Source organism: Panulirus ornatus, chromosome 14, assembly GCF_036320965.1.
Source record: "Panulirus ornatus isolate Po-2019 chromosome 14, ASM3632096v1, whole genome shotgun sequence".
NCBI lineage: Eukaryota > Metazoa > Arthropoda > Malacostraca > Decapoda > Palinuridae > Panulirus > Panulirus ornatus.
This window is the reverse complement of record NC_092237.1, coordinates 48,892,336-48,918,198: the sequence shown is the minus strand read 5'-3', so window position 1 is coordinate 48,918,198 and position 25,863 is coordinate 48,892,336. Positions and strand designations below refer to the sequence as shown.

Below are 25,863 nucleotides of genomic sequence, written 5' to 3'. Positions count from 1 at the left end.
ATACTTCACTAAAGCAGGATAGGCAGATAGGTGAAAAAAGGATCCTAATCTTCAGCTTGAAATGTCCATCATTACTAAGACAGTTTCTGTTTTTTCCATGACCAAATTTCCATATTTTGATAGTCCAGGATCAGTTGCATCGGTTCAGTACAACTTAGACTCCTGTGTTAGGCTCATCTTACTTTTTTAACCTTGTTTCTTATGACAAATATATCTTCACTCTCTTTACCCAAGATTTCCTCCAACAGAAAAATATACCAAGGGTGTGACGTCTGTGGAGTCCATCTTAATGTTGGACAGGTTACGGCAGAATGTGGCTGTGAAGGAGCTGCTCCAATCTGCTGGTCGTCCCCTCATGAGAAAGACTGCATCCGTCCCAAACTTTTCTCATGTGAGTACTGCTGTTGTGAGGATAGAAAGCTACTAAACTTTGACTTTTATAAAGAATGCCTTTTAGTTTGATTCCAGGTATAGATAATGTCAGCCAAAATGTTGCTGTAACACATCCATTGTATAAAATCATAAGACTGAATTAAAAGTTAGTTTTGTGTGTGTGTGTGTGTGCAGAGTAGGTGTACATTCTTTTTTTCTCACCAATGAATTCGGCTACTTTTTTGAATCTGTGATAAATACTAAAAAATAACACTGATGAAACTCAAGAATTTGAACATTTTCATAATTATACCTGAAATTTCTTTATCACGCTATATGTGATAATGAATGAAACTTTCTCATATCATAAATTTTCTGATAGCATCCTTAGATTCCTTTATGTAACAAAATACTTAAGTTTTTTTATGTTAGATAGTAAGTGTTCCTCTGATAACATCCATGACAATATTCCAGCCTGCTAAATTATGGCTGGAAACTCTGTTCCTGAAGAATATTCCCATAATGAGTAACTTGATGCACATAAACCATCACAGGCTCTTGCTTTTTTGGAAGCAAGAACAGAGAAGGGGACTAAGGGTGAAGATGGATGGGAAAAAAAGAACATATATGAATAAATGGATTTGTATGTAGCATTTATGGATCTGGAGAAGGCACATGATAGAGTTGATAGAGATGCTCTGTGGAAGGTACTAAGAATATATGGTGTGGGAGGCAAGTTGTTAGAAGCAGTGAAAAGTTTTTATCGAGGATGTAAGGCATGTGTACGTGTAGGAAGAGAGGAAAGCGATTGGTTCTCAGTGAATGTAGGTTTGCGGCAGGGGTGTGTGATGTCTCTATAGTTGTTTAATTTCTTTATGGATGGGGTTGTTAGGGAGGTGAATGCAAGAGTTTTGGAAAGAGGGGCAAGTATGAAGTCTGTTGGGGATGAGAGAGCTTGGGAAGTGAGTCAGTTGTTGTTCGCTAATGGTACAGCGCTGGTGGCTGATTCATGTGAGAAACTGCAGAAGCTGGTGACTGAGTTTGGTAAAGTGTGTGAAAGAAGAAAGTTAAGAGTAAATGTGAATAAGAGCAAGGTTATTAAGAACAGTAGGGTTGAAGATTAAGAGTAAATGTGAACAAGAGCAAAGTTATTAGGTACAGTAGGGTTGAGGGTCAAGTCAATTGGGAGGTAAGTTTGAATAGAGAAAAACTGGAGGAAGTAAAGTGTTTTAGTTATCTGGGAGTGGATCTGGCAGCGGATGGAACCATGGAAGCGTAAGTGAATCATAGGGTGAGGGAGGGGGCGAAAATCCTGTGAGCCTTGAAGAATGTGTAGAAGTTGAGAACATTATCTCGGAAAGCAAAAATGGGTATGTTTGAAGGAATAGTGGTTCCAACAATGTTATATGGTTGCGAGGCGTGGGCTATGGATAGAGTTGTGTGCAGGAGGGTGGATGTGCTGGAAATGAGATGTTTGAGGACAATATGTGGTGTGAGGTGGTTTGATCGAGTAAGTAATGTAAGGGTGAGAGAGATGGGTGGAAATAAAAAGAGTATGGTTGAGAGAGCAGAAGAGGGTGTTTTGAAATGGTTTGGGCACATGGAGAGAATGAGTGAGGAAAGATTGACCAAGAGGATATATGTGTCGGAGGTGGAGGGAACGAGGAGAAGTGGGAGACCAAATTGGAGGTGGAAAGATGGAGTGAAAAAAATTTTGAGTGATCTGGGCCTGAACATGCAGGATGGTGAAAGGCATGCAAGGAATAGAGTGAATTGGATCGATGTGGTATAGTGGGGTCGACATGCTGTCAATGGATTGAACCAGGGCATGTGAAGCGTCTGTGGTAAACCATGGAAAGTTGTGTGGGGCATTGGATGTGGAAAGGGAGCTCTGGTTTTGTGCATTATTGCATGACAGCTGGAGACTGAGTGTGAACGAATGGGGCCTTTGTTGTCTTTTCCTAGTGCTACCATGCACACATGAGGGGGGAGTGGGATGTTATTCCATGTGTGGCGAGGTGGCGATGGGAATGAATAAAGGCAGACAGTGTGAATTGTGTGCATGTGTATGTATATATGTGTCTGTATGTGTATTTATTTGTGTACATTGAGATGTATGGGTATGTATATTTGTGTGTGTGGACGTGTATGTATGTACATGTGTATGGGGGTGGGTTGGGCCATTTCTTTCAACTGTTTCCTTGTGCTACCTCGCAAACGCAGGAGACAGCGACAAAGCAAAATAATAATAATAATAAAATATATGAATATAGGGGAGAAAGAATACTTCCCATGCATTCCTCACATGTCGTAGAAGGCGACTAAAGGGGATGGGAGTGGGGGGCTGGAAACCCTCCCCTCCTTGTATTTTAACTTTCTAAAAGGGGAAACAGAAGCAGGACTCATGCGGGGAGTGCTCATCCTCCTTAAAGGCTCAGATTGGGGTGTCTAAATGTGTGTGGATGTAACCAAGATGAGAAAAAAGGAGAGATAGGTAGTATGTTTGAGGAAAGGAACCTGGATGTTTTGGCTCTGAGTGAAACAAAGCTCAAGGGTAAAGGGGAAGAGTGGCTTGGGAATGTCTTGGGAGTAAAGTCAGGGGTTAGTGAGAGGACAAGAGCAAGGGAAGGAGTAGCACTACTCCTGAAACAGGAGTTGTGGGGGTATGTGATAGAGTGTAAGAAAGTAAACTCTAGATTGATATGGGTAAAACTGAAAGTGGATGGAGAGAGATGGGTGATTATTGGTGCATATGCACCTGGGCATGATAAGAAAGATCATAAGAGGCAAGTGTTTGGGGAGCAGCTGAGTGAGTGTGTTAGTAGTTTTGATGCATGAGGCCGGGTTATAGTGATGGGTGATTTGAATGCAAAGGTGAGTAATGTGGCAGTTGAGGGAATAATTGGTGTACAGGGGGTGTTCAGTGTTGTAAATGGAAATGGTGAAGAGCTTGTAGATTTATGTGCTGAAAAAGGACTGGTGATTGGGAATACCTGGTTTAAAAAGAGAGATATACATAAGTATACGTATGTAAGTAGGAGCGATGGCCAGAGAGCGTTATTGGATTACATGTTAATTGATAGGCATGCAAAAGAGAGACTTTTGGATGTTAATGTGCTGAGAGATGCAACTGGAGGGATGTCTGATCATTATCTTGTGGAGGCGAAGGTGAAGATTTGTAGAGGTTTTCAGAAAAGAAGAGAGAATGGTGGGGTGAAGAGAGTGGTGAGAGTAAGTGAGCTTGGGAAGGAGACTTGTGTGAGGAAGTACCAGGAGAGAATGAGTACAGAATGGAAAAAGGTGAGAACAAAGAAGGTAAGGGGAGTGGGGGAGGAATGGGATGACTTTAGGGAAGCAGTGATGGCTTGCGCAATTGATGATTGTGGCATGAAAAGCGTGGGAGGTGGGTAGATTAGAAAGAGTAGTGAGTGGTGGGATGAAGAAGTAAGATTATTAGTGAAAGAGAAGAGAGAGGCATTTGGACGATGTTTGCAAGGAAATAATGCAAATGAGTGGGAGATGTATAAAAGAAAGAGGCAAGAGGTCAAGAGAAAGGTGCAAGAGGTGAAAAAGAGGGCAAATGAGAGTTGGGGTGAGAGAGTATCATTAAATTTTAGGGAGAATAAAAAGATGTTTTGGAAGGAGGTAAATAAAGTGCATAAGACAAGGGAACAAATGGGAACTTCAGTGAAGGGGGCTAATGGGGAAGTGATAACAAGTAGTGGTGATGTGAGAAGATGGAGTGAGTATTTTGAAGGTTTGTTGAATGTGTTTGATGATAGAGTGGCAGATATAGGATGTTTTGGTCGAGGTGGTGTGAGAAGTGAGAGGGTTAGGGAAAATGATTTGGTAAACAGAGAAGAGGTAGTAAAAGCTTTGCAGAAGATGGAATCCGGCAAGGCAGTGGGTTTGGATGGTATTGCAGTGGAATTTATTAAAAAAGGGGGTGACTGTATTGTTGACTGGTTGGTTAGGTTATTTAATGTATGTATGACTCGTGATGAGATGCCTGAGGATTGGCGGAATGCTTGCATAGTGCCATTGTACAAAGGCAAAGGGATAAAAGTGAGTGCTCAAATTACAGAGGTATAAGTTTGTTGAGTATTCCTAGGAAATTATATGGGAGGGTATTGATTGAGAGGGTGATGGCATTTCCAGAGCATCAGATTGGGGAAGAGCAGTGTGGTTTCAGAAGTGGTAGAGGATGTGTGGATCAGGTGTTTGCTTTGAAGAATGTATGTGAGAAATACTTAGAATAGCAAATGGATTTGTATGCAGCATTTATGGATCTGGAGAAGGCATATGATAGAGGTGATAGAGATGCTCTGTGGAAGGTATTAAGAATATATGGTGTGGGAGGTAAGTTGTTAGAAGCAGTGAAAAGTTTTTATTTAGGATGTAAGGCATGTGTACGTGTAGGAAGAGAGGGAAGTGATTGGTTCTCAATGAATGTAGGTTTGTGGCAGGGGTGTGTGATGTCTCCATGGCAGTTTAATTTGTTTATGGATGGGGTTGTTAGAGAGGTGAATGCAAGTTTTGGAGAGAGGGGCAAGTTTGCAATCTGTTGTGGATGAGAGAGCTTGGGAAGTGAGTCAGTTGTTGTTCGCTGATGATACAGCGCTGATGGCTGATTCATCTGAAAAACTGCAGAAGCTGGTGACTGAGTTTGGTAAAGTGTGTGAAAGAAGAAAGCTTAGAGTAAATGTGAATAAGAGCAAGGTTATTAGGTAAAGTAGGGTTGAGGGACAAGTCAGTAGGGAGGTAAGTTTGAATGGAGAAAAACTGGAGGAAATGAAGTGTTTTAGATATCTGGGAGTGGATCTGGCAGCGGATGGAGCCATGGAAGCTGAAGTGAATCATAGGGTGGGGAAGGGGGCGAAAGTTCTAGGAGCAATGAAGAATGTGTGGAAGTCGAGAACATTATCTTGGAAAGCAAAAATGGGTATGTTTGAAGGAATAGTGGTTACAGCAATGTTATATGGTTGCGAGGCGTGGGGTATAGATAGAGTTGTGCAGAGGAGGGTGGATGTGCTGGAAATAAGATGTTTGAGGACAATATGTGGTGTGAGGTGGTTTGATCGAGTAAGTAATGTAAGGGTAAGAGAGATGTGTGGTAATGGAAAGAGTGTGGTTGAGAGAGCAGAAGGGGGTGTTTTGAAATGGTTTGGTCACATGGAGAGAATGAGTGAGGAAAGATTGACCAAGAGGATATATGTGTCAGAGGTGGAGGGAACGAGGAGAAGTAGGAGACCAAATTGGAGGTGGAAAGATGGAGTGAAAAAGATTTTGAGTGATCGGGGCCTGAACATGCAGGAGGGTGAAAGGCGTGCAAGGAATAGACTGAGTTGGAACGATTTGGTACACCGGGGTAGACGTGCTGTTAATGGATTGAACCAGGGCATGTGAAGCATCTGGGGTAAAGCATGGAAAGTTCTGTGGGGCCTGAATGTGGAAAGGGAGCTATGGTTTCGGTGCATTATTACTTGGCAGCTAGAGACTGAGTGTGAACGAATGTGACCTTTGTTGTCTTTTCCTTGCGTTACCTCGCACACATAAGGGGAGAAAGGGATGTTATTTCATGTGTGGCAGGGTGGCGATGGGAGTGAATAAAGGCAGACAGTATGAATTATGTACATATGTATATATATGTATGTCTGTGTGTATATATATGTATACGTTGACATGTATAGGTATGTAAATGTGCGTGTATGGACGTGTATGTATATACATGTGTATGTGGGTGGGTTAGGCTATTTCTTTCATCTGTTTCCTTACTCTACCTGGCTAACACGGGAGACAGCAACAAAGCAAAATAAATAGAATAAATGTGAATATATATGAAAGCCTGCAAGGCAGCGGGTTTGGATGGTATTGCAGTGGAATTTATTAAAAAAGGGGGTGACTGTATTGTTGACTGGTTGGTAAGGTTATTTAATGTATGGGTGACTCATGGTGAGGTGCCTGAGGACTGGCAGAATGCTTGCATAGTACTATTGTACAAAGGCAAAGGGGATAAGAGTGAGTGCTCGAATTACAGAGGTATAAGTGTGTTGAGTATTCCTGGGAAATTATATGGGAGGGTATTGATCGAGAGTGTGAAGGCATGTACAGAGTATCAGATTGGGGAAGAGCAGTGTGGATTCAGAAGTGGTAGAAGGTGTGTGGATCAGGTGTTTGCATTGAAAATGTATGTGAGAAACACTTAGAAAAGCAAATGGATTTATATGTAGCATTTATGGATCTGGAGAAGGCATATGATAAAAGTTGATAGAGATGCTCTGTGGAAATTATTAAGAATATATGGTGTGGGAGACAAGTTGTTAGAAGCAGTGAAAAGTTTTTATTTAGGATGTAAGGCATGTGTACGTGTAGGAAGAGAGGAAAGTGATTGGTTCTCAGTGAATGTTGGTTTGCGGCAGGGGTGCGTGACATCTTCATGGTTGTTGAATTTGTTTATGGATTGGTTTGCTAAGGAGGTGAATGCAAGAGCTTTGGAAAGAGGGGCATGTATGCAGTCTGTTGTGGATGAGAGAGTTTGGGAAGTGAGTCAGTTGTTGTTCGCTGATGATACAGCGCTGATGGCTGATTCGTGTGAGAAACTGCAGAAGCTGGTGACTGAGTTTGGTAAAGTATGTGAAAGAAGAAAGCTGAGAGTAATTGTGAATAAGAGCAAGGTTATTAGGTACAGTAGGGTTGAGGGACAAGTCAGTTGGGAGGTAAGTTTGAATGGAGAAAAACTGGAGGAGGTGAAGTGTTTTAGATATCTGGGAGTGGATTGAAACAGAAGTGAATCATTGGGTGGGGGAGGGGGCGAAAGTTCTGGGAGCGTTGAAAAATATGTGGAAGTTGAGAACGTTATCTTGGAAAGCAAAAATGGGTATTTTCGAAGGAATAGTGGTTTCAGCAATGATATATGGTTGCGAGGCGTGGGGTATAGACAGAGTTGTGCAGAGGAGGGTGGATGTGCTGGAAATGAGATGTTTGAGGACAATATGTGGTGTGAGGTGGTTTGACCAAGTAAGTAACGAAAGGGTAAGAGTGATGTGTGGTAATAAAAAGAGTGTGGTTGAGAGAGCAGAAGAGGGTGTTTTGAAATGGTTTGGTCACATGGAGAGAATGAGTGAGGAAAGATTAACAAAGAGGATATATGTGTCAGAGGTGGAGGGAACAATGAGAAGTGGGAGACCAAATTGGAGGTGGAAAGATGGAGTGAAAAAGATTTTGAGTGATCGGGGCCTGAACATGCAGGAGGGTGCAAGGCGTGCAAGGAATAGAGTGAATTGGAACGATGTGGTATACTGGGGTCAAGGTGCTATCAATGGATTGAACCAGGGCATGTGAAGCGTCTGGGGTAAACTATGGAAACTTTCCATGGTTTACCCCAGACGCTTCACATGCCCTGGTTCAATCCATTGATAGTACGTCGGCCCCGGTATACCACATCGTTCCAATTCACTCAATTCCTCGCACGCCTTTCACCCTCCTGTATGTTCAGGTCCCAATCACTCAAGATTTTTTTCACTCCATCATTCCACCTCCAATTTGGTCTCCCACTTCTCCCCGTTCCCTCCACCTTTGACACATATATCCTCTTGGTAAATCTTTCCTCACTCATTCTCTCCATATGACCAAACCATTTCAAAGCACCCTCTTCTGCTCTCTCAACCACACTCTTTTTATTACCACACATCTCTCTTACCCTATCATTACTTATGCGATCAAACCACCTCACACCACATATTGTCCTCAAACGTCTCATTTCCAGCACATCCACCCTCCTCTGCACAACTCTATCCATAGCCCACACCTCGCAACCATATAACATTGTTGGAACCAAAATTCCTTCAAGCATACCCATTTTTGCTTTCCGAGATAATGTTCTGGACTGCCACACATTCTTCAACGCTCCCAGAACTTTAACCCCCTCCCCCACCCTATGATTCACTTCCGCTTCCATGGTTCCATCCGCTGTCAAATCCACTCCCAGGTATCTAAAACACTTCACTTCCTCCAATTTTTCTCCACTCAAACTTACCTCCCAATTGACTTGTCCCTCAACCCTACTGTACCCAATAACCTTGTTCTTATTCACATTTACTCTCAGCTTTCTTCTTTCACACACTTTACCAAACTCAGTCACCAGCTTCTGCAGTTTCTCACACGAATCAGCCACCAGCACTGTAGCATCAGCAAACAACAACTGACTCACTTCCCAAGCTCTCTCATCCACAACAGATTCACCTCCCTAACAACACCATCCATAAACAAATTGAACAAACATGGAGACATCACACACCCCTGCCACAAACCCACATTCACTGAGAACTAATCACTTTCCTCTCTTTCTACACGTACACATGCCTTACATCCTCGATAAAAACTTTTCACTGCTTCTAACAACTTGCCTCCCACACCATATATTCTTAATACCTTCCACAGAGCATCTCTATCAACTCTATCATATGCCTTCTCCAGATCCATAAATGCTACATACAAATCCATTTGCTTTTCTAAGTATTTCTCACATACATTCTTCAAAGCAAACACCTGATCCACACATCCTCTACCACTTCTGAAACCACACTGCTCTTCCCCAACCTGATGCTCTGTACATGCCTTCACACTCTCAATCAATACCCTCCCATATAATTTCCCAGGAATACTCAACAAACTTATACCTCTGTAATTTGAGCACTCACTTTTATCCCCTTTGCCTTTGTACAATGGCACTATGCAAGCATTCCGCCAATCCTCAGGCCCCTCACCATTAGTCATACATACATTAAATAACCTAACCAACCAGTCAACAACACAGTCACCCCCTATTTTAATAGATTCCACTTCAATACCATCCAAATCTGCTGCCTTGCCGGCTTTCATCTCCTGCAAAGCTTTTACTACCTCTTCCCTGTTTACCAAATCATTTTCCCTAACCCTCTCACTTTGCATGCCACCTCAACCAAAACACCTTATATCTTCCACTCTATCATCAAACACATTCAATAGACCTTCAAAATACTCACTCCATCTCCTCACATCACTACTACTTGTTATCACCTCCCCATTAGCCCCCTTCACTGAAGTTCCCATTGATTCCCATGTCTTACGCACTTTATTTGCCTCCTTCCAAAACGTTTTTTATTCTCCCTAAAATTTAATGATACTCTCTCACCCCAATTTTCATTTGCTCTCTTTTTCACCTCTTGCACCTTTCTCTTGACCTTCTGCCTCTTTCTTTTATACATCTCCCACTCATTTGCATTATTTCCCTGCAAAAATCATCCAAATGCCTCTTTCTTCTCTTTCACTAATAATCTTACTTTTTCATCCCACCACTCACTACCCTCTCTAATCAACCCACCTCCCACACTTCTCATGCCAGAAGCATCTTTTGCGCAAGCCATCACTGCTTCCTTAAATACATCCCATACCTCCCCCACTCCCCTCATTCCCTTTGTTCTTACCTTTTTCCATTCTGTACTCATTCTCTCCTGGTACTTCCTCACACAGGTCTCCTTCCCAAGCTCACTTACTGTCACCACTCTTTTCACCCCAACATTCTCTCTTCTTTTCTGAAAACCTCTACAAATCTTCACCTTCGCCTCCACAAGATAATGATCAGACATCCCTCCAGCTGCACCTCTCAGCACATTAACACCCAAAAATTTCTCTTTCGCGCACCTATCAGTTAACACATAATCCAATAACACTTTCTGGCCATCTCTCTTCCTTACATACGTATACTTATGTATATCTCTCTTTTTAAACCAGGTATTCCCAATCACCAGTCCTTTTTCAGCACATGGATCTATAAGCTCTTCACCATTTCCATTTATAACACTGAAAACCCCATGTGCAATAATTATTCCCTCAACTGCCACAATACTTACCTTTGCATTCAAATCACCCATCACTATAACCTGGTCTCGTGCATCAAAACTTCTAACACACTCACTCAGCTGCTTCCAAAACACTTGCCTCTCATGATCTTTCTTCTCATGCCCAGGTGCATATGCACCAATAATCACCCATCTCTCTCCATCCACTTTCAGTTTTACCCATATCAATCTAGAGTTTACTTTCTTACACTACTTTCTTACACTCTGTCACATACTCCTGCCACTCCTGTTTCAGGAGTAGTGCTACTCCTTCCCTTGCTCTTGTCCTCTCACTAACCCCTGACTTTAATCCCAAGACATTCCCAAACCACTCTTTCCCCTTTACCCTTGAGCTTTGTTTCACTCAGAGCCAAAACATCCAGGTTCCTTTCCTCAAACATACTACCTATCTCTCCTTTTTTTTCTCATCTTGGTTACATCCACACACATTTAGACACCCAAATCTGAGCCTTTGAGGAGGATGAGCACTCCCCGCGTGAGTCCTGCTCCTGTTTCCCTTTTTAGAAAGTTTAAATACAAGGTGGGGAGGGTTTCCCATATATATATATTTTATTTTGCTTTGTCGCTGTCTCCTGCATTTGCGAGATAGCGCAAGGATACAGACGAAAGAAATGGCCCAACCCACCCCCATACACATGTATATACATAGATATATATATGTGTCGGAGGTAGAGGGAACGAGGAGAAGTGGGAGACCAAATTGGAGGTGGAAAGATGGAGTGAAAAAGATTTTGAGTGATCAGGGCCTGAACATGCAGGAGGGTGAAAGGCGGGCAAGGAATAGAGTGAATTGAATCGATGTGGTATACCGGGGTTGACGTGCTGTCAGTGGATTGAATCAGGGCATGTGAAGCGTCTGGGGTAAACCATGGAAAGTTGTGTGGGGCCTGGATGTGGAAAGGGAGCTGTGGTTTCGGGCATTATTGCGTGACAGCTAGAGACTGAGTGTAAACGAATGAGGCCTTTGTTGCCTTTTCCTAGCGCTACCTCACACACATGAGGGGGGAGGGGGATGGTATTCCATGTGTGGCGAGGTGGCACTGGGAATGAATAAAGGCAGACAGTGTGAATTGTGTGCATGGGTATATATGTATGTGTCTGTGTGTATATATATGTGTACATTGAGATGTATAGGTATGTATATTTGCGTGTGTGGACATGTATGTATATACATGTGTATGGGGTGGGTTGGGCCATTTCTTTCGTCTGTTTCCTTGCGCTACCTCGCAAACGCGGGAGACAGCGACAAAGCAAAATAAATAAATATAAATAAATATATATATATGTTATCACATCAGCGCTGGTGGCTGATTCGTATGAGAAACTGCAGAAGCTGGTGACTGAGTTTGGTAAAGTGTGTGAAAGAAGAAAGCTGAGAGTAAATGTGAATAAGAGCAAGGTTATTAGGTACAGTAGGGTTGAGGGACAAGTCAGTTGGGAGGTAAGTTTGAATGGAGAAAAGCTGGAGGAAGTGAAGTGTTTTAGATATCTGGGAGTGGATTTGGCAGCGTATGGAACCATGGAAGCGGAAGTGAATCATAGGGTGGGGGAGGGGGTGAAAGTTCTGGGAGCGTTGAAGAATGTGTGGAAGTCGAGAACATTATCTCGGAAAGCAAAAATGGCTATGTTTGAAGGAATAGTGGTTCCAACAATGTTGTATGGCTGCGAGGTGTGGGCTATGGATAGAGTGTTGCGGAGGAGGGTGGATGTGCTGGAAATGAGATGTTTGAGGACAATATGTGGTGTGAGATGGTTTGATCGAGTAAGTAATAATAGGGTAAGAGAAATGTGTGGTAATAAAAAGAGTGTGGTTGAGAGAGCAGAAGAGGGTGTTTTGAAATGGTTTGGTCACATGGAGAGAATGAGTGAGGAAAGATTGACTAAGAGGATATATTTGTCAGAGGTGGAGGGAACGAGGAGAAGTGGGAGACCAAATTGGAGGTGGAAAGATGGAGTGAAAAAGATTTTGAGTGATTGGGGCCTGAACATGCAGGAGGGTGAAAGGCGGGCAAGGAATAGAGTGAATTGGAACTATGTGGTATACTGGAGTTAACATGCTGTTAATGGATTGAACCAGGGCATGTGAAGCATCTGGGGTAAACCATGGAAAGTTCTGTGGGGCTTGGATGTGGAAAGGGAGCTGTGGTTTCGGTGCATTATTACATGACAGCTAGAGACTGAGTGTGAACGAATGTGGCCTTTGTTGTCTTTTCCTAGCGCTACCTAGCGCACATTTAGGGGGAGGGGGTTGTTATTTCATGTGTGGCGGGGTGACGATGGGAATGAATAAGGGCAGACAGTATGAATTATGTATTTATATTTATTTATTTTGCTTTGTCACTGTCTCCCGCGTTTGCGAGGTAGCGCAAGGAAACAGACGAAAGAAATAGCCCAACCCACCCCCATACACATGTATATACACACACGTCCACACACGCAAATATACATACCTATACATCTCAATGTACACATATATATACACACACAGACACATACATATATACCCATGCACACAATTCACTCTGTCTGCCTTTATTCATTCCCATCGCCACCTCGCCACACATGGAATACCATCCCCCTCCCCCCTCATGTGTGTGAGGTAGCGCTAGGAAAAGGCAACAAAGGCCTCATTCGTTCACACTCAGTCTCTAGCTGTCATGCAATAATGCCCGAAACCACAGCTCCCTTTCCACATCCAGGCCCCACACAACTTTCCATGGTTTACCCCAGACGCTTCACATGCCCTGATTCAATCCACTGACAGCACGTCAACCCCGGTATACCACATCGATCCAATTCACTCTATTCCTTGCCCGCCTTTCACCCTCCTGCATGTTCAGGCCCCGATCGCTCAAAATCTTTTTCACTCCATCTTTCCACCTCCAATTTGGTCTCCCACTTCTCCTCGTTCCCTCCACCTCCGACACATATATCCTCTTGGTCAATCTTTTCTCACTCATTCTCTCCATGTGCCCAAACCATTTCAAAACACCCTCTTCTGCTCTCTCAACCACGCTCTTTTTATTTCCACACATCTCTCTTACCCTTACATTACTTACTCGATCAAACCACCTCTCACCACACACTGTCCTCAAACATCTCATTTCCAGCACATCCACCCTCCTGCGCACAACTCTATCCGTATCCCACGCCTCGCAACCATACAACATTGTTGGAACCACTATTCCTTCAAGCATAGCCATTTTTGCTTTCCGAGATAATGTTGTCGACTTCCACACATTCAAGGCTCCCAGGATTTTCGCCCCCTCCCCCAGTCTATGATTCACTTCTGCTTCCATGGTTCCATCCGCTGCCAGATCCACTCCCAGATATCTAAAACACTTTACTTCCTCCATGTACATGTGTATATATGTATCTGTCTGTGTGTGTATATATATGTATACGTTAAGATGTATGGGTATATATATTTGCGTGTGTTGACGTGTATGTATATACATATGTATGTGGTTGGGTTGGGCCATTTTTTTTGTCTGTTTCCTTGCGCTACCTCACTAACGTGGGAGATAGCAACAAAGCAAAATAATGATAATAATAATGTATGTTCCTATGCAGAGAAACCTCTTATGATGGATTTTATTTGTTTTTTTGGAATGTCCAGTAGGTGAAAAATTCATTGAAAGGTATTGTTATATCTTTGTGTCAATGGATATGTGTTCTTGGCAATGTCAGTTCTTACACTTAAAAGTGTTATAGAGTGGCTTTCATGGATAACAGTAATGGCTCTGCAGGTGTTCTTATGCTGCATTGTTTATGTAACATCATATGAAACTAAATTTAATCAATATTCACACATTTGTCTGAGCTTTTTGTGTTGTTGATCACCACTGCTGTGCACCCACACCTTCCTGGCCTGCTTTCCATTATCTTAAGCAACTTGTTCTTGGGAAGGAAACCTTCATTACATCTAAGGAAATGGTGAATTGACAGGTTCTTTTTATGCTCTCACTGTTATAAAGTATGATTTTAATGGTAGAGAAGATTAACCCAAGTGACTGACCCACATGTTCCTGATGCTCACTTACTTCAGCCCTGCATGTCACTTGCACTTTGAAGTTGTAGTAATCACTTGAATGAAGGACCTTGGAGGCTTTACTTAAACTTGCAACTTCAGGCCATTTTCCATACATGATGGGTATAAAATGTTTTCTAAGTACAAATAGGAGATAATTGAAAAGAGGATGACTGGGAATAAACTGATTTGAATTAATTCTGGCAGGCTTTACATGGTTGGCAAATGTCAACAAAGCTGGCAGCAGACATATTTGTTAGATCTTTTTCCACAGTGTTTGAATTTTTTTCTAGAAATTTATTAAGTATTTTTCATGTCTGTTCGACAGAAATATGTTACACAAGGCTCAGTTAAAAGAGGCCTCTTTGTATTGAATTTCTCTTTGAATGTGATGCTTGCACATAATTCTTTCTTTGCATGGTTTTTAGTTGTTATTAGGGGAACCATGGCTTTCTGGGTCCCTTTCTAGGGCACACCATGTCCTTATCATCCTTTTAGAGCACAAGAGAACTGAATGCTGAGCTCTTCAAGCCCATCTGGTGCTGTCTTTCATTAGTATCTTTTGTTGCAGTTCTACCTAAGGAGTTATCTGTTCCCTGTGGGTGGCTCTGGTCCAAGAGTCATTACATTGTAAGGCTCCTCAGTACACATATCTGGAGCTCTTAGTGTACCATGAGGATCTTCCAAAAGCAAAATATCCCTTATCCCTGTGTTGTCACAGGGGTATTCAAGATAATATATATGTAGCCATACAAATATCAGAAAGTCCCTTGCCCCAGCCTATAGCATGATGAAATGCTAGTGAACTTTTAGTCTTAACTTGCCCACACTCAAGTGCAAGAAGGGCTTTATCCGGCCTAGTGCCAAAATGCTTGAGTTTGGTAGGCATGAGTACATATTCGTACGTTGCATTGACGCGATTTTGTCTTTTGGCGAGGTCACTCCATATCACTATTGGGAGATACAGAGATAAACCAACTGTTCTTTGGTGCCATATCCCAAACATATTTACTGAATATATGCTGTGGAACCAAGGAGGATATGATGTATCACTCATTTTGTCATAGTTCAGGTCCCATATCATGTTTTGATCATGCTTTGTGGATATACAGGAAGGAGCTCCACCTAGAGAGTTGAGGAACTCAGATGTAATTTAGATTCCTCCAACTTCTGAGGTTATTTGCAGTTTGGGCCTATACCTAGGACTCACCTCATGGTAGTCTTTTACCTTTTCTTGTCCCAGCATGTTTTTTTATTTTATATATTCATATATACAGCAGGTAACCTGTTGTATAGAATCTGGGGAACAACTAGAAGTTCTGCACTTTGGTCTTGAGAGAACCTTCAGTAGTCTTCTACATAGTTGTGTATCCATTTTTCCTAAATTCAGCATTCAAATCATCAACCTTACCAGATGATCAAACAGTTCCTCTGGATCAAGATTCAGTAGTAGTCAAGACCAGGTGTTGCTACCTGTGGGGGTTTCAATGATGCTGTTGACCCTATATGAAGTGTGTAACTGCTGATTCTCCAATTGTCTCTTCCGGGAATAGATTTTGGTTGCTACTGCTATTAACACACCATTTTGACAAAGATTACTACCTCCATATAGCCTGTTAAAGAAAGGTGTAGACCTTCTTAGCACCCATTGTTTGACCGAGAAAAATTAGTCCTCTTTTTTTCCCATACTGACCATCATATGTTGTAGGACCTTGAGTTTAAACCTCCAGGTTCATTTCCTGGAGAGGAGGCTCACAAACCATCACTTTCCTTGCAACTGTCATAGCACACAAAGCCTGCTTTGATTTGCCTGCAAGCTGATTCCACCCCCTCGCAGGCTTTCTATTATGCTCCTTAGGTAGTAAGTTTTCTCTAAAGGTAAGGAGGCCCTTCAAATCATCCACCTATGCTGTGTCCAGTGGATCCAGGTTGCCTTGAATCTAATAAATCATATTTGGATCACTTCTTTCAGTTTCTGAACACTGAGAGTATGTCAGTGTTTTTCTCCTGAGGTTATATTTTGACCTCCACCAAAGGATCAAGAACCCATTCCAGGTCAGAGTAGACTTTAGGCCCATTTCCTTTCTTTTCATTGGAGGACTTTCATTTGGGGTCTTCTTAGAATGAAGTAGTTTTGGGAGTGTCAGCTTTAGACAGGTGAACCTCAGTTCTCCTTAGATTTAGATAGTTGGTCCTTACTTCTTTGTCTTGGAAATCAAATTCTTCATGCAGGTTCATACAAGTTAGATGCTAAATCACAGGGAGCTTGGTTTTGGTTGCACATATTTTTTTGTTCATAATTACCTTTCACGAAGAAGTAGATGTTTGATGCCAATCAGTTCCAAGTTGGCTTCAGACAACAGGACCCAAAGTTTGTTGCGCATACCTTGTATAGAGATGAAAGTCATCCTGTGACCTTTCAAGACCATTGTTTTCTCATGAAGGATGATCTGGTCAGTCTTAAGCTTTTCAAGGTCCCTGAGGATTTAGAATCCTTGATGGTAAAATTTGACCCTTATTAAGATGTCTTAGCTAATTTGCAAGTGAGGTCAGTGTGTCTTGGATCTTCTGTTTTGTCATCTTTCCTGCCTTTCTGGAAAGTTTTCTCACACTGTCTGTAGTCTTTCTGTCTGATGTGGATGCACCCCTATCCTTAGGAGCATTAACTTAAGCTAGCGCTCATCGGAACAGTGTTAAGGCATGCTTAAAAGCAATTGTCATTATCTTGCAGAATGGCTTATATGCAGTGATTGATGTGTCAACTTTATGGCAGAGGACAGGCTGTTGCCATTCTTGGCATGGGAGAGTGAATGGAGTTATTATGATTCTTGCTCTCCTGTAGCTCCTTTTTTGCCCTATGTAGCTATTCAGAAGGTTCTCAGAGCGAGTTCTTATGTATTAAGTAAACTTTCTTTAGTCATGTATCTTCTAAGCTTAGTACAGGTGAGAAACTTTGAGTTTAGGTTTCTGTTATCTATAGGTCTAAGATAGATCTTGGAAGGTATTCATCACTTGTGCCATTTGTCGTTGATTCAGAGGACCCTTACATCTTCACCCCTCCATGTTTTAGGCAGTGTTACCCCTTAAAGCCAGTTTTTTTATGGCCATAAGCCTGGATCTACAAGTGGGTTTACTTCAGATTAGTTCTTGGTTGGTCATGGGTTTTACCAAGTACTTTTGAGAATTCAGGAAGTTTGATATGTTAAAGTGTCTGAAGTTCAGAAAAGGTTTGGGATGGAGTGACACATCTCAAGCACACATGTCAGTAAGAAATTTCAATTAATTCTGACTCTGCTATTGTAGGTAAACATGTTTGAGATGTTGGGCAAGGACCTTGCAATGAGCCCTCTCCCAAATAGAGATTCAAACGGGGAGAAAATATTTTTAGATTAGTCTTATATACACCTACATTCTGATTCAGAATTCAAGACAGCCCCTTATTGAGCATTTGCCTCTATGGTTTTACTGATGGACAGTTAGCTTAAATTTAAAGGTTGCTTATTGGTTCCTTCCAGCACATCCCACTCAGGTTAGAAACTTTTTTTTGGCAATTAGAGCAAATACATGAAGTTTTTATCTGAGCATGCTCTGCCCTGCTCCCCAAAACTTTTATTCCCCAAGATGATGATTTCTTGCATCCTTCCTTGTTTTCTGGTGTATGTCACCTACTGTTGGGAAAGTAACTGCTGAGGGTTTCAGTTCATGCCAGCTTTTCCAAATACAGGTTTTGATCATCAAATGGAACAAGCCCTGCTTAGTTCTCGACCAAAGTTTTTCATGGTGAGAAATGGATTGGTATCTGCAGGATGTCTGATGCCTTAGTGTGAGCACTTTTTAATGAACAGTACTGTGGATGTTAAATGCTTGGCGAATGAAGGCTGTCTCCCCTTAGAGGTACAAGAAAAAAGTATTCTTTTGTATGACCTTGTCTAAGGACCCCTTTTGCTAGCTTTTTCTTCTTGAAGATGCTAGCAGTGTCGAGGCAGATGTTCTCTCAGGTTCAAGTCTAATGACAGCATATGATGTTTCATTGAATGGGAATTTCTAAAACCAAATTTCTCTTTTCTTTAGCCCATCTTTTGGGCCAAATTCTCCTGACTTTTTTTTCTTTCTTTCAGGGTTTAGTGACTTAAGTATTCCCCAAGAGGGTAAAGCATCTTTAGTGCCAGATTCTCCTTAGCATTTCCATGGGGCTCATTTGATTTTCCTGGCTTTTATAGACCACCATCAGTCTTTTTGTAGCCTTTATCCGAAGGTTCTGGAATTTATACATAATGGTTTCTTAAGTACGAGTATCCCATGTGTGGGATCTCATTTTTAAACATTTTGCATATGGTAGTTGGATGTTTGTCTGTCAGAATTCACATAGTAGCATTGTGGAGGGTAAGTTAATACAATAGTCCATATTTTTTTCCATTTGAGTGGCTAGTAACTATCGTAGCATCATAATATAGAGTACAACCACTTTGCCTGACATGAGCTGAACAAGAAAACTCAACAGTTTATAGGGGAGTGATAGTGAATCAGATGGACTTAGTTTTCACAAAGATGTAGAGGAATGAAGATAGGAGGAAAAAGAGCATGATATTGCCAGCAGTAAGAGTGAAGTTGATCCCAGTCTCAATATGAGGAGGGGAGGTGGTTGCAGAAAGAACCGGCAGTATGATGCAAAGTTGCGTATGCTATTTGCCTTGTGGGCATGGACAGATATTGCTAACTTCACAGCAGCACAGTTTGTTTTTTGGCTGAAGTGATTTAGTTATAACATGCTTTTTCTGTCACCAAGTGGTCAGAGGAGCTGAACTATTTCTGAAGTATTTTGATAGTGATTTGATGGTCATAATAATGACAGATACAAATCAGTATTATTGTTTTGTGAAGGAAACACAGCCAAGATCTCAAAGCAGCAGGCTCTTCAAGTCCACTGACACCATATGAGATGGAATGTATAAGTTTGTGTATGATGGTGATGGCTCATAAGAGATATGATATGATATTGAATTAGATGTTTGAGCTGAAGTTTATCAGGAAATTATTCTGTGAGATTGCTTTCTGCAACTTCTTAGGCTCCTTCATATTGCAAACAAGAAGAAGCTCAAGGTAATTATAAACTGCAGAAAATTAGACCTGTGTTCAAGGATTTCCTATGCCATAAGAAGTTCTGAGAGAAATGATTGCCATTTGAAGATGATTTGTGTATTGTTGAGTCCTTCATGTTTTGGAAAGGGAGACTCAGAGTCAGACAGTACATTCCTTTGAAATACCTTCAATTTGCAGTGAAAATTTTGTGTTTTGTGCTGTTTTGGATGTGGGATAGTGTGGGCAAGCCAAAAATGCATGCCATCACTGCCCAACATAAAAAGTGTTGAAGTAGTCTCATGTCAGTGTAATAACATTTATGTGTGAAATGGCATGATAATCAAGTTGTGCATATTCATATCACTGTCCATAAAGACATGATTGTTGATAGTGAAAACCATGGCAGTGAGAAAGAAAAAACTTCAGTTTTGGAGAGCAGTTGAAAATGAGAATTGTAGGGTAATGTGATATGCTTATCAGTTTTATTGAGTGTGTGAAAAAGAGCATAAGGTGCTCTATTAAACTGTTCTTTCACTTACTAGACATGTCAATTATGAATGCCTTTAAAATTCAAGGCACAAGTAAGGCACTATGTCATCAAGCGGTCGACAGATTCAACATGATCCATGAGACACCAAGTTACTCCCACTTTTAGTGGGAAGATGCTTTCCTTGTCATGTCCCTTTCACAACAGGTGTGGAAAGAGATTGTTCCTGTGTTCATTCAAAGGCAGAGAAAAGTGCAGAAAACACGCTACATTTGTTCTGAATGTGATATACCTTTTAGTGTACACCCATATTTTGAGATGTACCATATGAGGAACAATTACTTAATGTAGAAAGGATAATATTTTTTTATCTAATAATATTTTTTTTTATCCCATTTTAGAAAGTTAAAAAAATACAAGGAGGGGAGGATTTCTGGCCCCCCGCTCCCGTCCCCTCTAGTCACTTTCTACGACACGCGAGGAATGCGTGGGAAGTATTCTTTCACCCCTATCCCCAGGGATAATGTACATATATATACATACACATACACACACATACACACACACACGCACATATACACACACACACACATACATATATATACATATGAAAAATGTTATATATATATATATATATATATATATATATATATATATATATATATATATATATATATATCCCTGGGGTTAGGGGAGAAAGAATACTTCCCACGTATTCCCTGCGTGTCGTAGAAGGCGACTAAAAGGGGAGGGAGCGGGTGGCTGGAAATCCTCCCCTCTCTTTTTTTTTCCAAAAGAAGGAACAGAGAAGGGGGCCAGGTTAGGATGTTCCCTCAAAGGCCCAGTCCTCTGTTCTTAACGCTACCTCGCTAACGCGGGAAATGGCGAATAGTTTGAAAAAAAAAAAAAAAAAAAAAAAATGAAAAATGTAAGAAACAATTTAGAAAACTGAAACTTCTAACTTGAAATGAAAAGAAAAAAAATGAATGTCACATAATGGTTCAACCTCTGGCTATGGAAAAAGGAAATGTTTAATTTATTTACACAAAAGTCAATAGTAGTTCTCATCAATTTAACCACTGTATCAATAAGCTTCAATGTCTAAGCTACATTTTTTCCAATTTCACTATTTTCTTGTCTGGGGTTGTTAGGGAGGTGAATGCAAGAGTTTTGGAAAGAGGGGCAAGTATGAAGTCTGTTGGGGATGAGAGAGCTTGGGAAGTGAGTCAGTTGTTGTTCGCTGATGATACAGCGCTGGTGGCTGATTCATGTGAGAAACTGCAGAAGCTGGTGACTGAGTTTGGTAAAGTGTGTGAAAGAAGAAAGTTAAGAGTAAATGTGAATAAGAGCAAGGTTATTAGGTACAGTAGGGTTGAGGGTCAAGGCAATTGGGAGGTGAGTTTGAATGGAGAAAAACTGGAGGAAGTGAAGTGTTTTAGATATCTGGGAGTGGATCTGGCAGCGGATGGAACCATGGAAGCGGAAGTGGATCATAGGGTGGGGGAGGGGGCGAAAATTCTGGGAGCCTTGAAGAATGTGTGGAAGTCGAGAACATTATCTCGGAAAGCGAAAATGGGTATGTTTGAAGGAATAGTGGTTCCAACAATGTTGTATGGTTGCGAGGCGTGGGCTATGGATAGAGTTGTGCGCAGGAGGATGGATGTGCTGGAAATGAGATGTTTGAGGACAATGTGTGGTGTGAGGTGGTTTGATCGAGTAAGTAACGTAAGGGTAAGAGAGATGTGTGGAAATAAAAAGAGCGTGGTTGAGAGAGCAGAAGAGGGTGTTTTGAAATGGTTTGGGCACATGTAGAGAATGAGTGAGGAAAGATTGACCAAGAGGATATATGTGTCGGAGGTGGAGGGAACGAGGAGAAGAGGGAGACCAAATTGGAGGTGGAAAGATGGATTGAAAAAGATTTTGTGTGATCGGGGCCTGAACATGCAGGAGGGTGAAAGGAGGGCAAGGAATAGAGTGAATTGGAGCGATGTGGTATACCGGGGTTGACGTCCTGTCAGTGGATTGAATCGGGGCGTGTGAAGCGTCTGGGGTAAACCATGGAAAGCTGTGTAGGTATGTATATTTTGCGTGTGTGGACGTATGTATATACATGTGTATGGGGTGGGTTGGGCCATTTCTTTCGTCTGTTTCCTTGCGCTACCTCGCAAACGCGGGAGACAGCGAAAAAAAAAATGTATATATGTGCGTATATGTATATAAATGTGTATGTGGGTGGTTTGGGCCATTCTTTCGTCTGTTTCCTTGCGCTACCTCGCTAACGCGGGAGACAGCGTCAAAGTATAATAAAAAAAAATATATATATTTTTTTTTATATCTAACTATATCTGTAATGCCTGTTCCCTCTGGGAACTCCCTCATGGGGATGGCCATGGCAGTAGTGTCTCCTTGATTTTTGGACTGAAGTGCTGCTTCTTAGTCTTCAGTGCTTCACCCTTAACAGGCTGCTGACAGAGGGCAACTGTAGTGCAGTGTTTTCAGAAGCTCCCATGTAATGTTCATACCTGATCCTTATACCTATTGCTCTTACCTATTGTTCCAACGTACTACTTCTACTTAATGCTCCTACCTGATATTTCTACTTAATGCTCCTGTTTAATGTTCCTGCATAGAACTTCTATCTATTGCTCTTACCATTTTGCCAGAAGGCAGCACTGGCACAAAGCACTCACCACAGGAAAATGTAATCAAGAAGGAGTTGTGTGAATTATGTGCTGTCAGGTATTATATGTAACGAGGAGAGATTGTATGTTTGTAGTCAGAATGCCAGCAGTCACATTTGGGAGAAGCAGAAAGAAATGACAGCTACGTAGGTTAAAGAAGTGCAGTTTGGCAACCACATAATTGCTGGCTTACTATGCAGTCTTCACTAACCCTCCCATTACCCAGGTGGATCGTACCTGTAATATACCTCCCTGGTCAGAGGCTGACCTCTAACTACTATCAAAGAAAAGATTATAGTATGTAAATATGTAGATATATGCACACTTGCAGACAAATGTTTGGAGTTAGAGATGTCTGGCTGAGCGAGTCATGTGGCAACATTGGAAACATTGGCACACTAACTGATACACTGGAGCTGCTTGGGCAATAGTTTTAACATCGTTTGGTGGTTTAAGTGGCAGGGCTTATCTGTTTATGTATTGTCTGTCATGGTTGTAGGCGAGCAAATTTAATTCTGATTAAGAAAATAGTGAGGATTATGATACAGATAGAGATAATGACAAGGCTATTTTGGCTTTATATTTAATTTTATCACAAATCCAAATAGATTCATTCTCCATTAATCTCCACAAAGGTGTGAACTGTATTGTCTTTTGAGTTTTACTAGGTCAGGTAGTGAATAGGGTGGTACTTAATGAGTAAAACAGCTATTTTTAACCAATATTTTATTCAACATGCAATTTTAAAAACATCATTGGGTATTTGCCAGTATTGTTTTTGTGAAAGCATGTTCATAGAGCTATCAGTCGTTCACTCTCCTGATGATCCTCATGGACAAATGCCACCTTGATACATCACCAAGTGAGCCCAGACCATTGGCTTGTGTGAGGTCGGGCAAAGTATCTGTGAGATTGCAAGGGAGCTGGCAGTCAGTAGAATGACAGTTCATCATTTCCTGAACTGATGGGAACATTCAAGAAATTTGGGAGGTCTTCCCAGAACATGCTCCCCAGGACTAACAAATTAGGCTGAAGATGGAAGTATTGTTGCTTATACGTTTTACAACCCCTTCACAAATGTGGTGGCATGAGGAGTTGACTTCAGTTAGAGGTGTCTTGTCAGACAATCAGGCAGTGACTCCACCAAGTTGGAATCCACCATAGGGTTCCTGCTGCCAAGGAGATGCAGGAGGAGCAACACCAGCTGGTGAGACTGCGGTTTGCCAAGCAGTACATCAGGGAGGACCTCAGATTCTAAATCCTTTTTTTTTTCCCTATGATGAGAAAACTTTTAATTACGCTAAGCACAGCTGGCTACACTGTTGGAGACCCAACACTATACATTCCAACCCACATCCTTTATGGTATTGGCAAGTTGACCAAAGTTACTGGTTGATTCAATGCTGATCAGTATTTGGAAATATTGGAAGAAGCTAAGCTCCCAATGGTGCAAGCATATACTCTGCCCTACCATGAGCATATATTGTTTATGCAGGTAAGAGTCATCCTGTAAATGATTTCTGTTCTAACTTCTGAGATAAGTATGTAGATATGTATGATATGAAGTGTAATAATACAATGTGGCTATCTTTCTGTTATTCTTACCATTTCAAGTGTAATTAGTGTATAATGTTCTCACCATCCAGACCATGACACAGTGGTTCCATGAACAACATGACCAAATACGCTGTTGGACTGGCTGGGCAAAGCCTCTGATCTCAGTCCCATTGAGTTCATCTGGGCCACTATGATGAACTGTTAGGAACCAGACCAAGACTGGACCAAGCAGCAGCTTTGCCAACACACTGTATGGGCTAGGGAAGGGTTTAGGAGGAAGTCACACATCCTTCATAATGTAGTTTCCTTGGTGCTGTATCTCGTGCGAGAGGTCATTTCTCAAAAGGGGACACTGAAATGGATACGAGGGCACATTAAGTGATTTCTGTTATGTTTTCTATATTCATAGATTGATACTAATAACTTTAGTTAAATTCGGTGGTATTTCTTTTCCCTAATGTACATAGAAATTACACTTATTTATTGGAAAAGTCAGTTTGCATTGAAAATAGTTGCTGTACATTGATAACCAGTCATTCCATGCATAACACAAAACCTAGGGATTTACAATTTTTATAGTAACCTTGACGTGGTGAAATGCATAGGAGGGTTTACTGGAGGCAGCACCTGTCTGCATATGTGTGAGGTGGTTGGCTATGTAATGACATAGCTCTACAATTGCTCCCACCACTCAATGAATCTTTTCATATAGCATTATATATGCCAGTAACCTCTATGCTTACTGTAAGATTATGTATACTATCAATTTTTTGTGTGCTTTACATGTTTTATGGATATGCAGTGCAAATGGGGTGTATAGATGGTGTGAGGTGAGGTCGAGTGACTGGGGCTGCAAGATAACAAACAGTCCTGGGTCCCGCACTCTATTGTCCACCTCTAACAATAACGGTATAACATGACTTTTTACTGTTTATCTAAAATCACATTCACAATACAATTTTATGGAATTGATTGACTTGATATTGTTGGGGGCCAACCTCCCATTCCCACTCCACCCTTTGTGGCTTCCCTTATATTAGTTTGTCATTGGTGCTGTGCTGCCCTGCTGCCCACAAAAACCTGTCATTAACTCCTTTACAAAATTTAGATACAGAGTTGTTCGTTCCCTTTCCAGATGAATTTATTGTATTCATTTAGCCTTGTAGTCACGATGAAACAAAATACATGCTGCCCATCTACATTATGTTATCATATGATGTCTGATGTGTTTCTCTGTCTCTTAGGGATCAAGCCTCCAATATATTTTCCATGTAATATGTTTATTGATTGGGGAAGAGCAGTGTGGTTTCAGAAGTGGTAGAGGATGTGTGGATCAGGTGTTTGCTTTGAAGAATGTATTTGAGAAATACTTAGAAAAGCAAATGGATTTGTATGTAGCATTTATGGATCTGGAGAAGGCATATGATAGAGTTGATAGAGATGCTCTGTGGAAGGTATTAAGAATATATGGTGTGGGAGGCAAGTTGTTAGAAGCAGTGAAAAGTTTTTATCGAGGATGTAAGGCATGTGTACGTGTAGGAAGAGAGGAAAGTGATTAGTTCTCAGTGAACGTAGGTTTGCGGCAGGGGTGTGTGATGTCTCCATGGTTGTTTAATTTGTTTATGGATGGGGTTGTTAGGGAGGTGAATGCAAGAGTTTTGGAAAGAGGGGCAAGTATGAAGTCTGTTGGGGATGAGAGAGCTTGGGAAGTGAGTCAGTTGTTGTTCGCTGATGATACAGCGCTGGTGGCTGATTCAT

The 25,863-nt window shown here is 41.5% G+C and overlaps 1 protein-coding gene across 1 annotated transcript in view; it reads left to right on the top strand.

Moving 5' to 3' along the window:
• Positions 1-25,863, top strand: part of Khc-73 (Kinesin heavy chain 73) — a 785,588-nt gene that overhangs the window by 574,426 nt on the left and 185,299 nt on the right. The window contains exon 27 of the mRNA XM_071670193.1: positions 249-391. Coding sequence (XP_071526294.1) covers positions 249-391 — 143 coding nt within the window. The remainder of the gene's footprint in view (positions 1-248; positions 392-25,863) is intronic.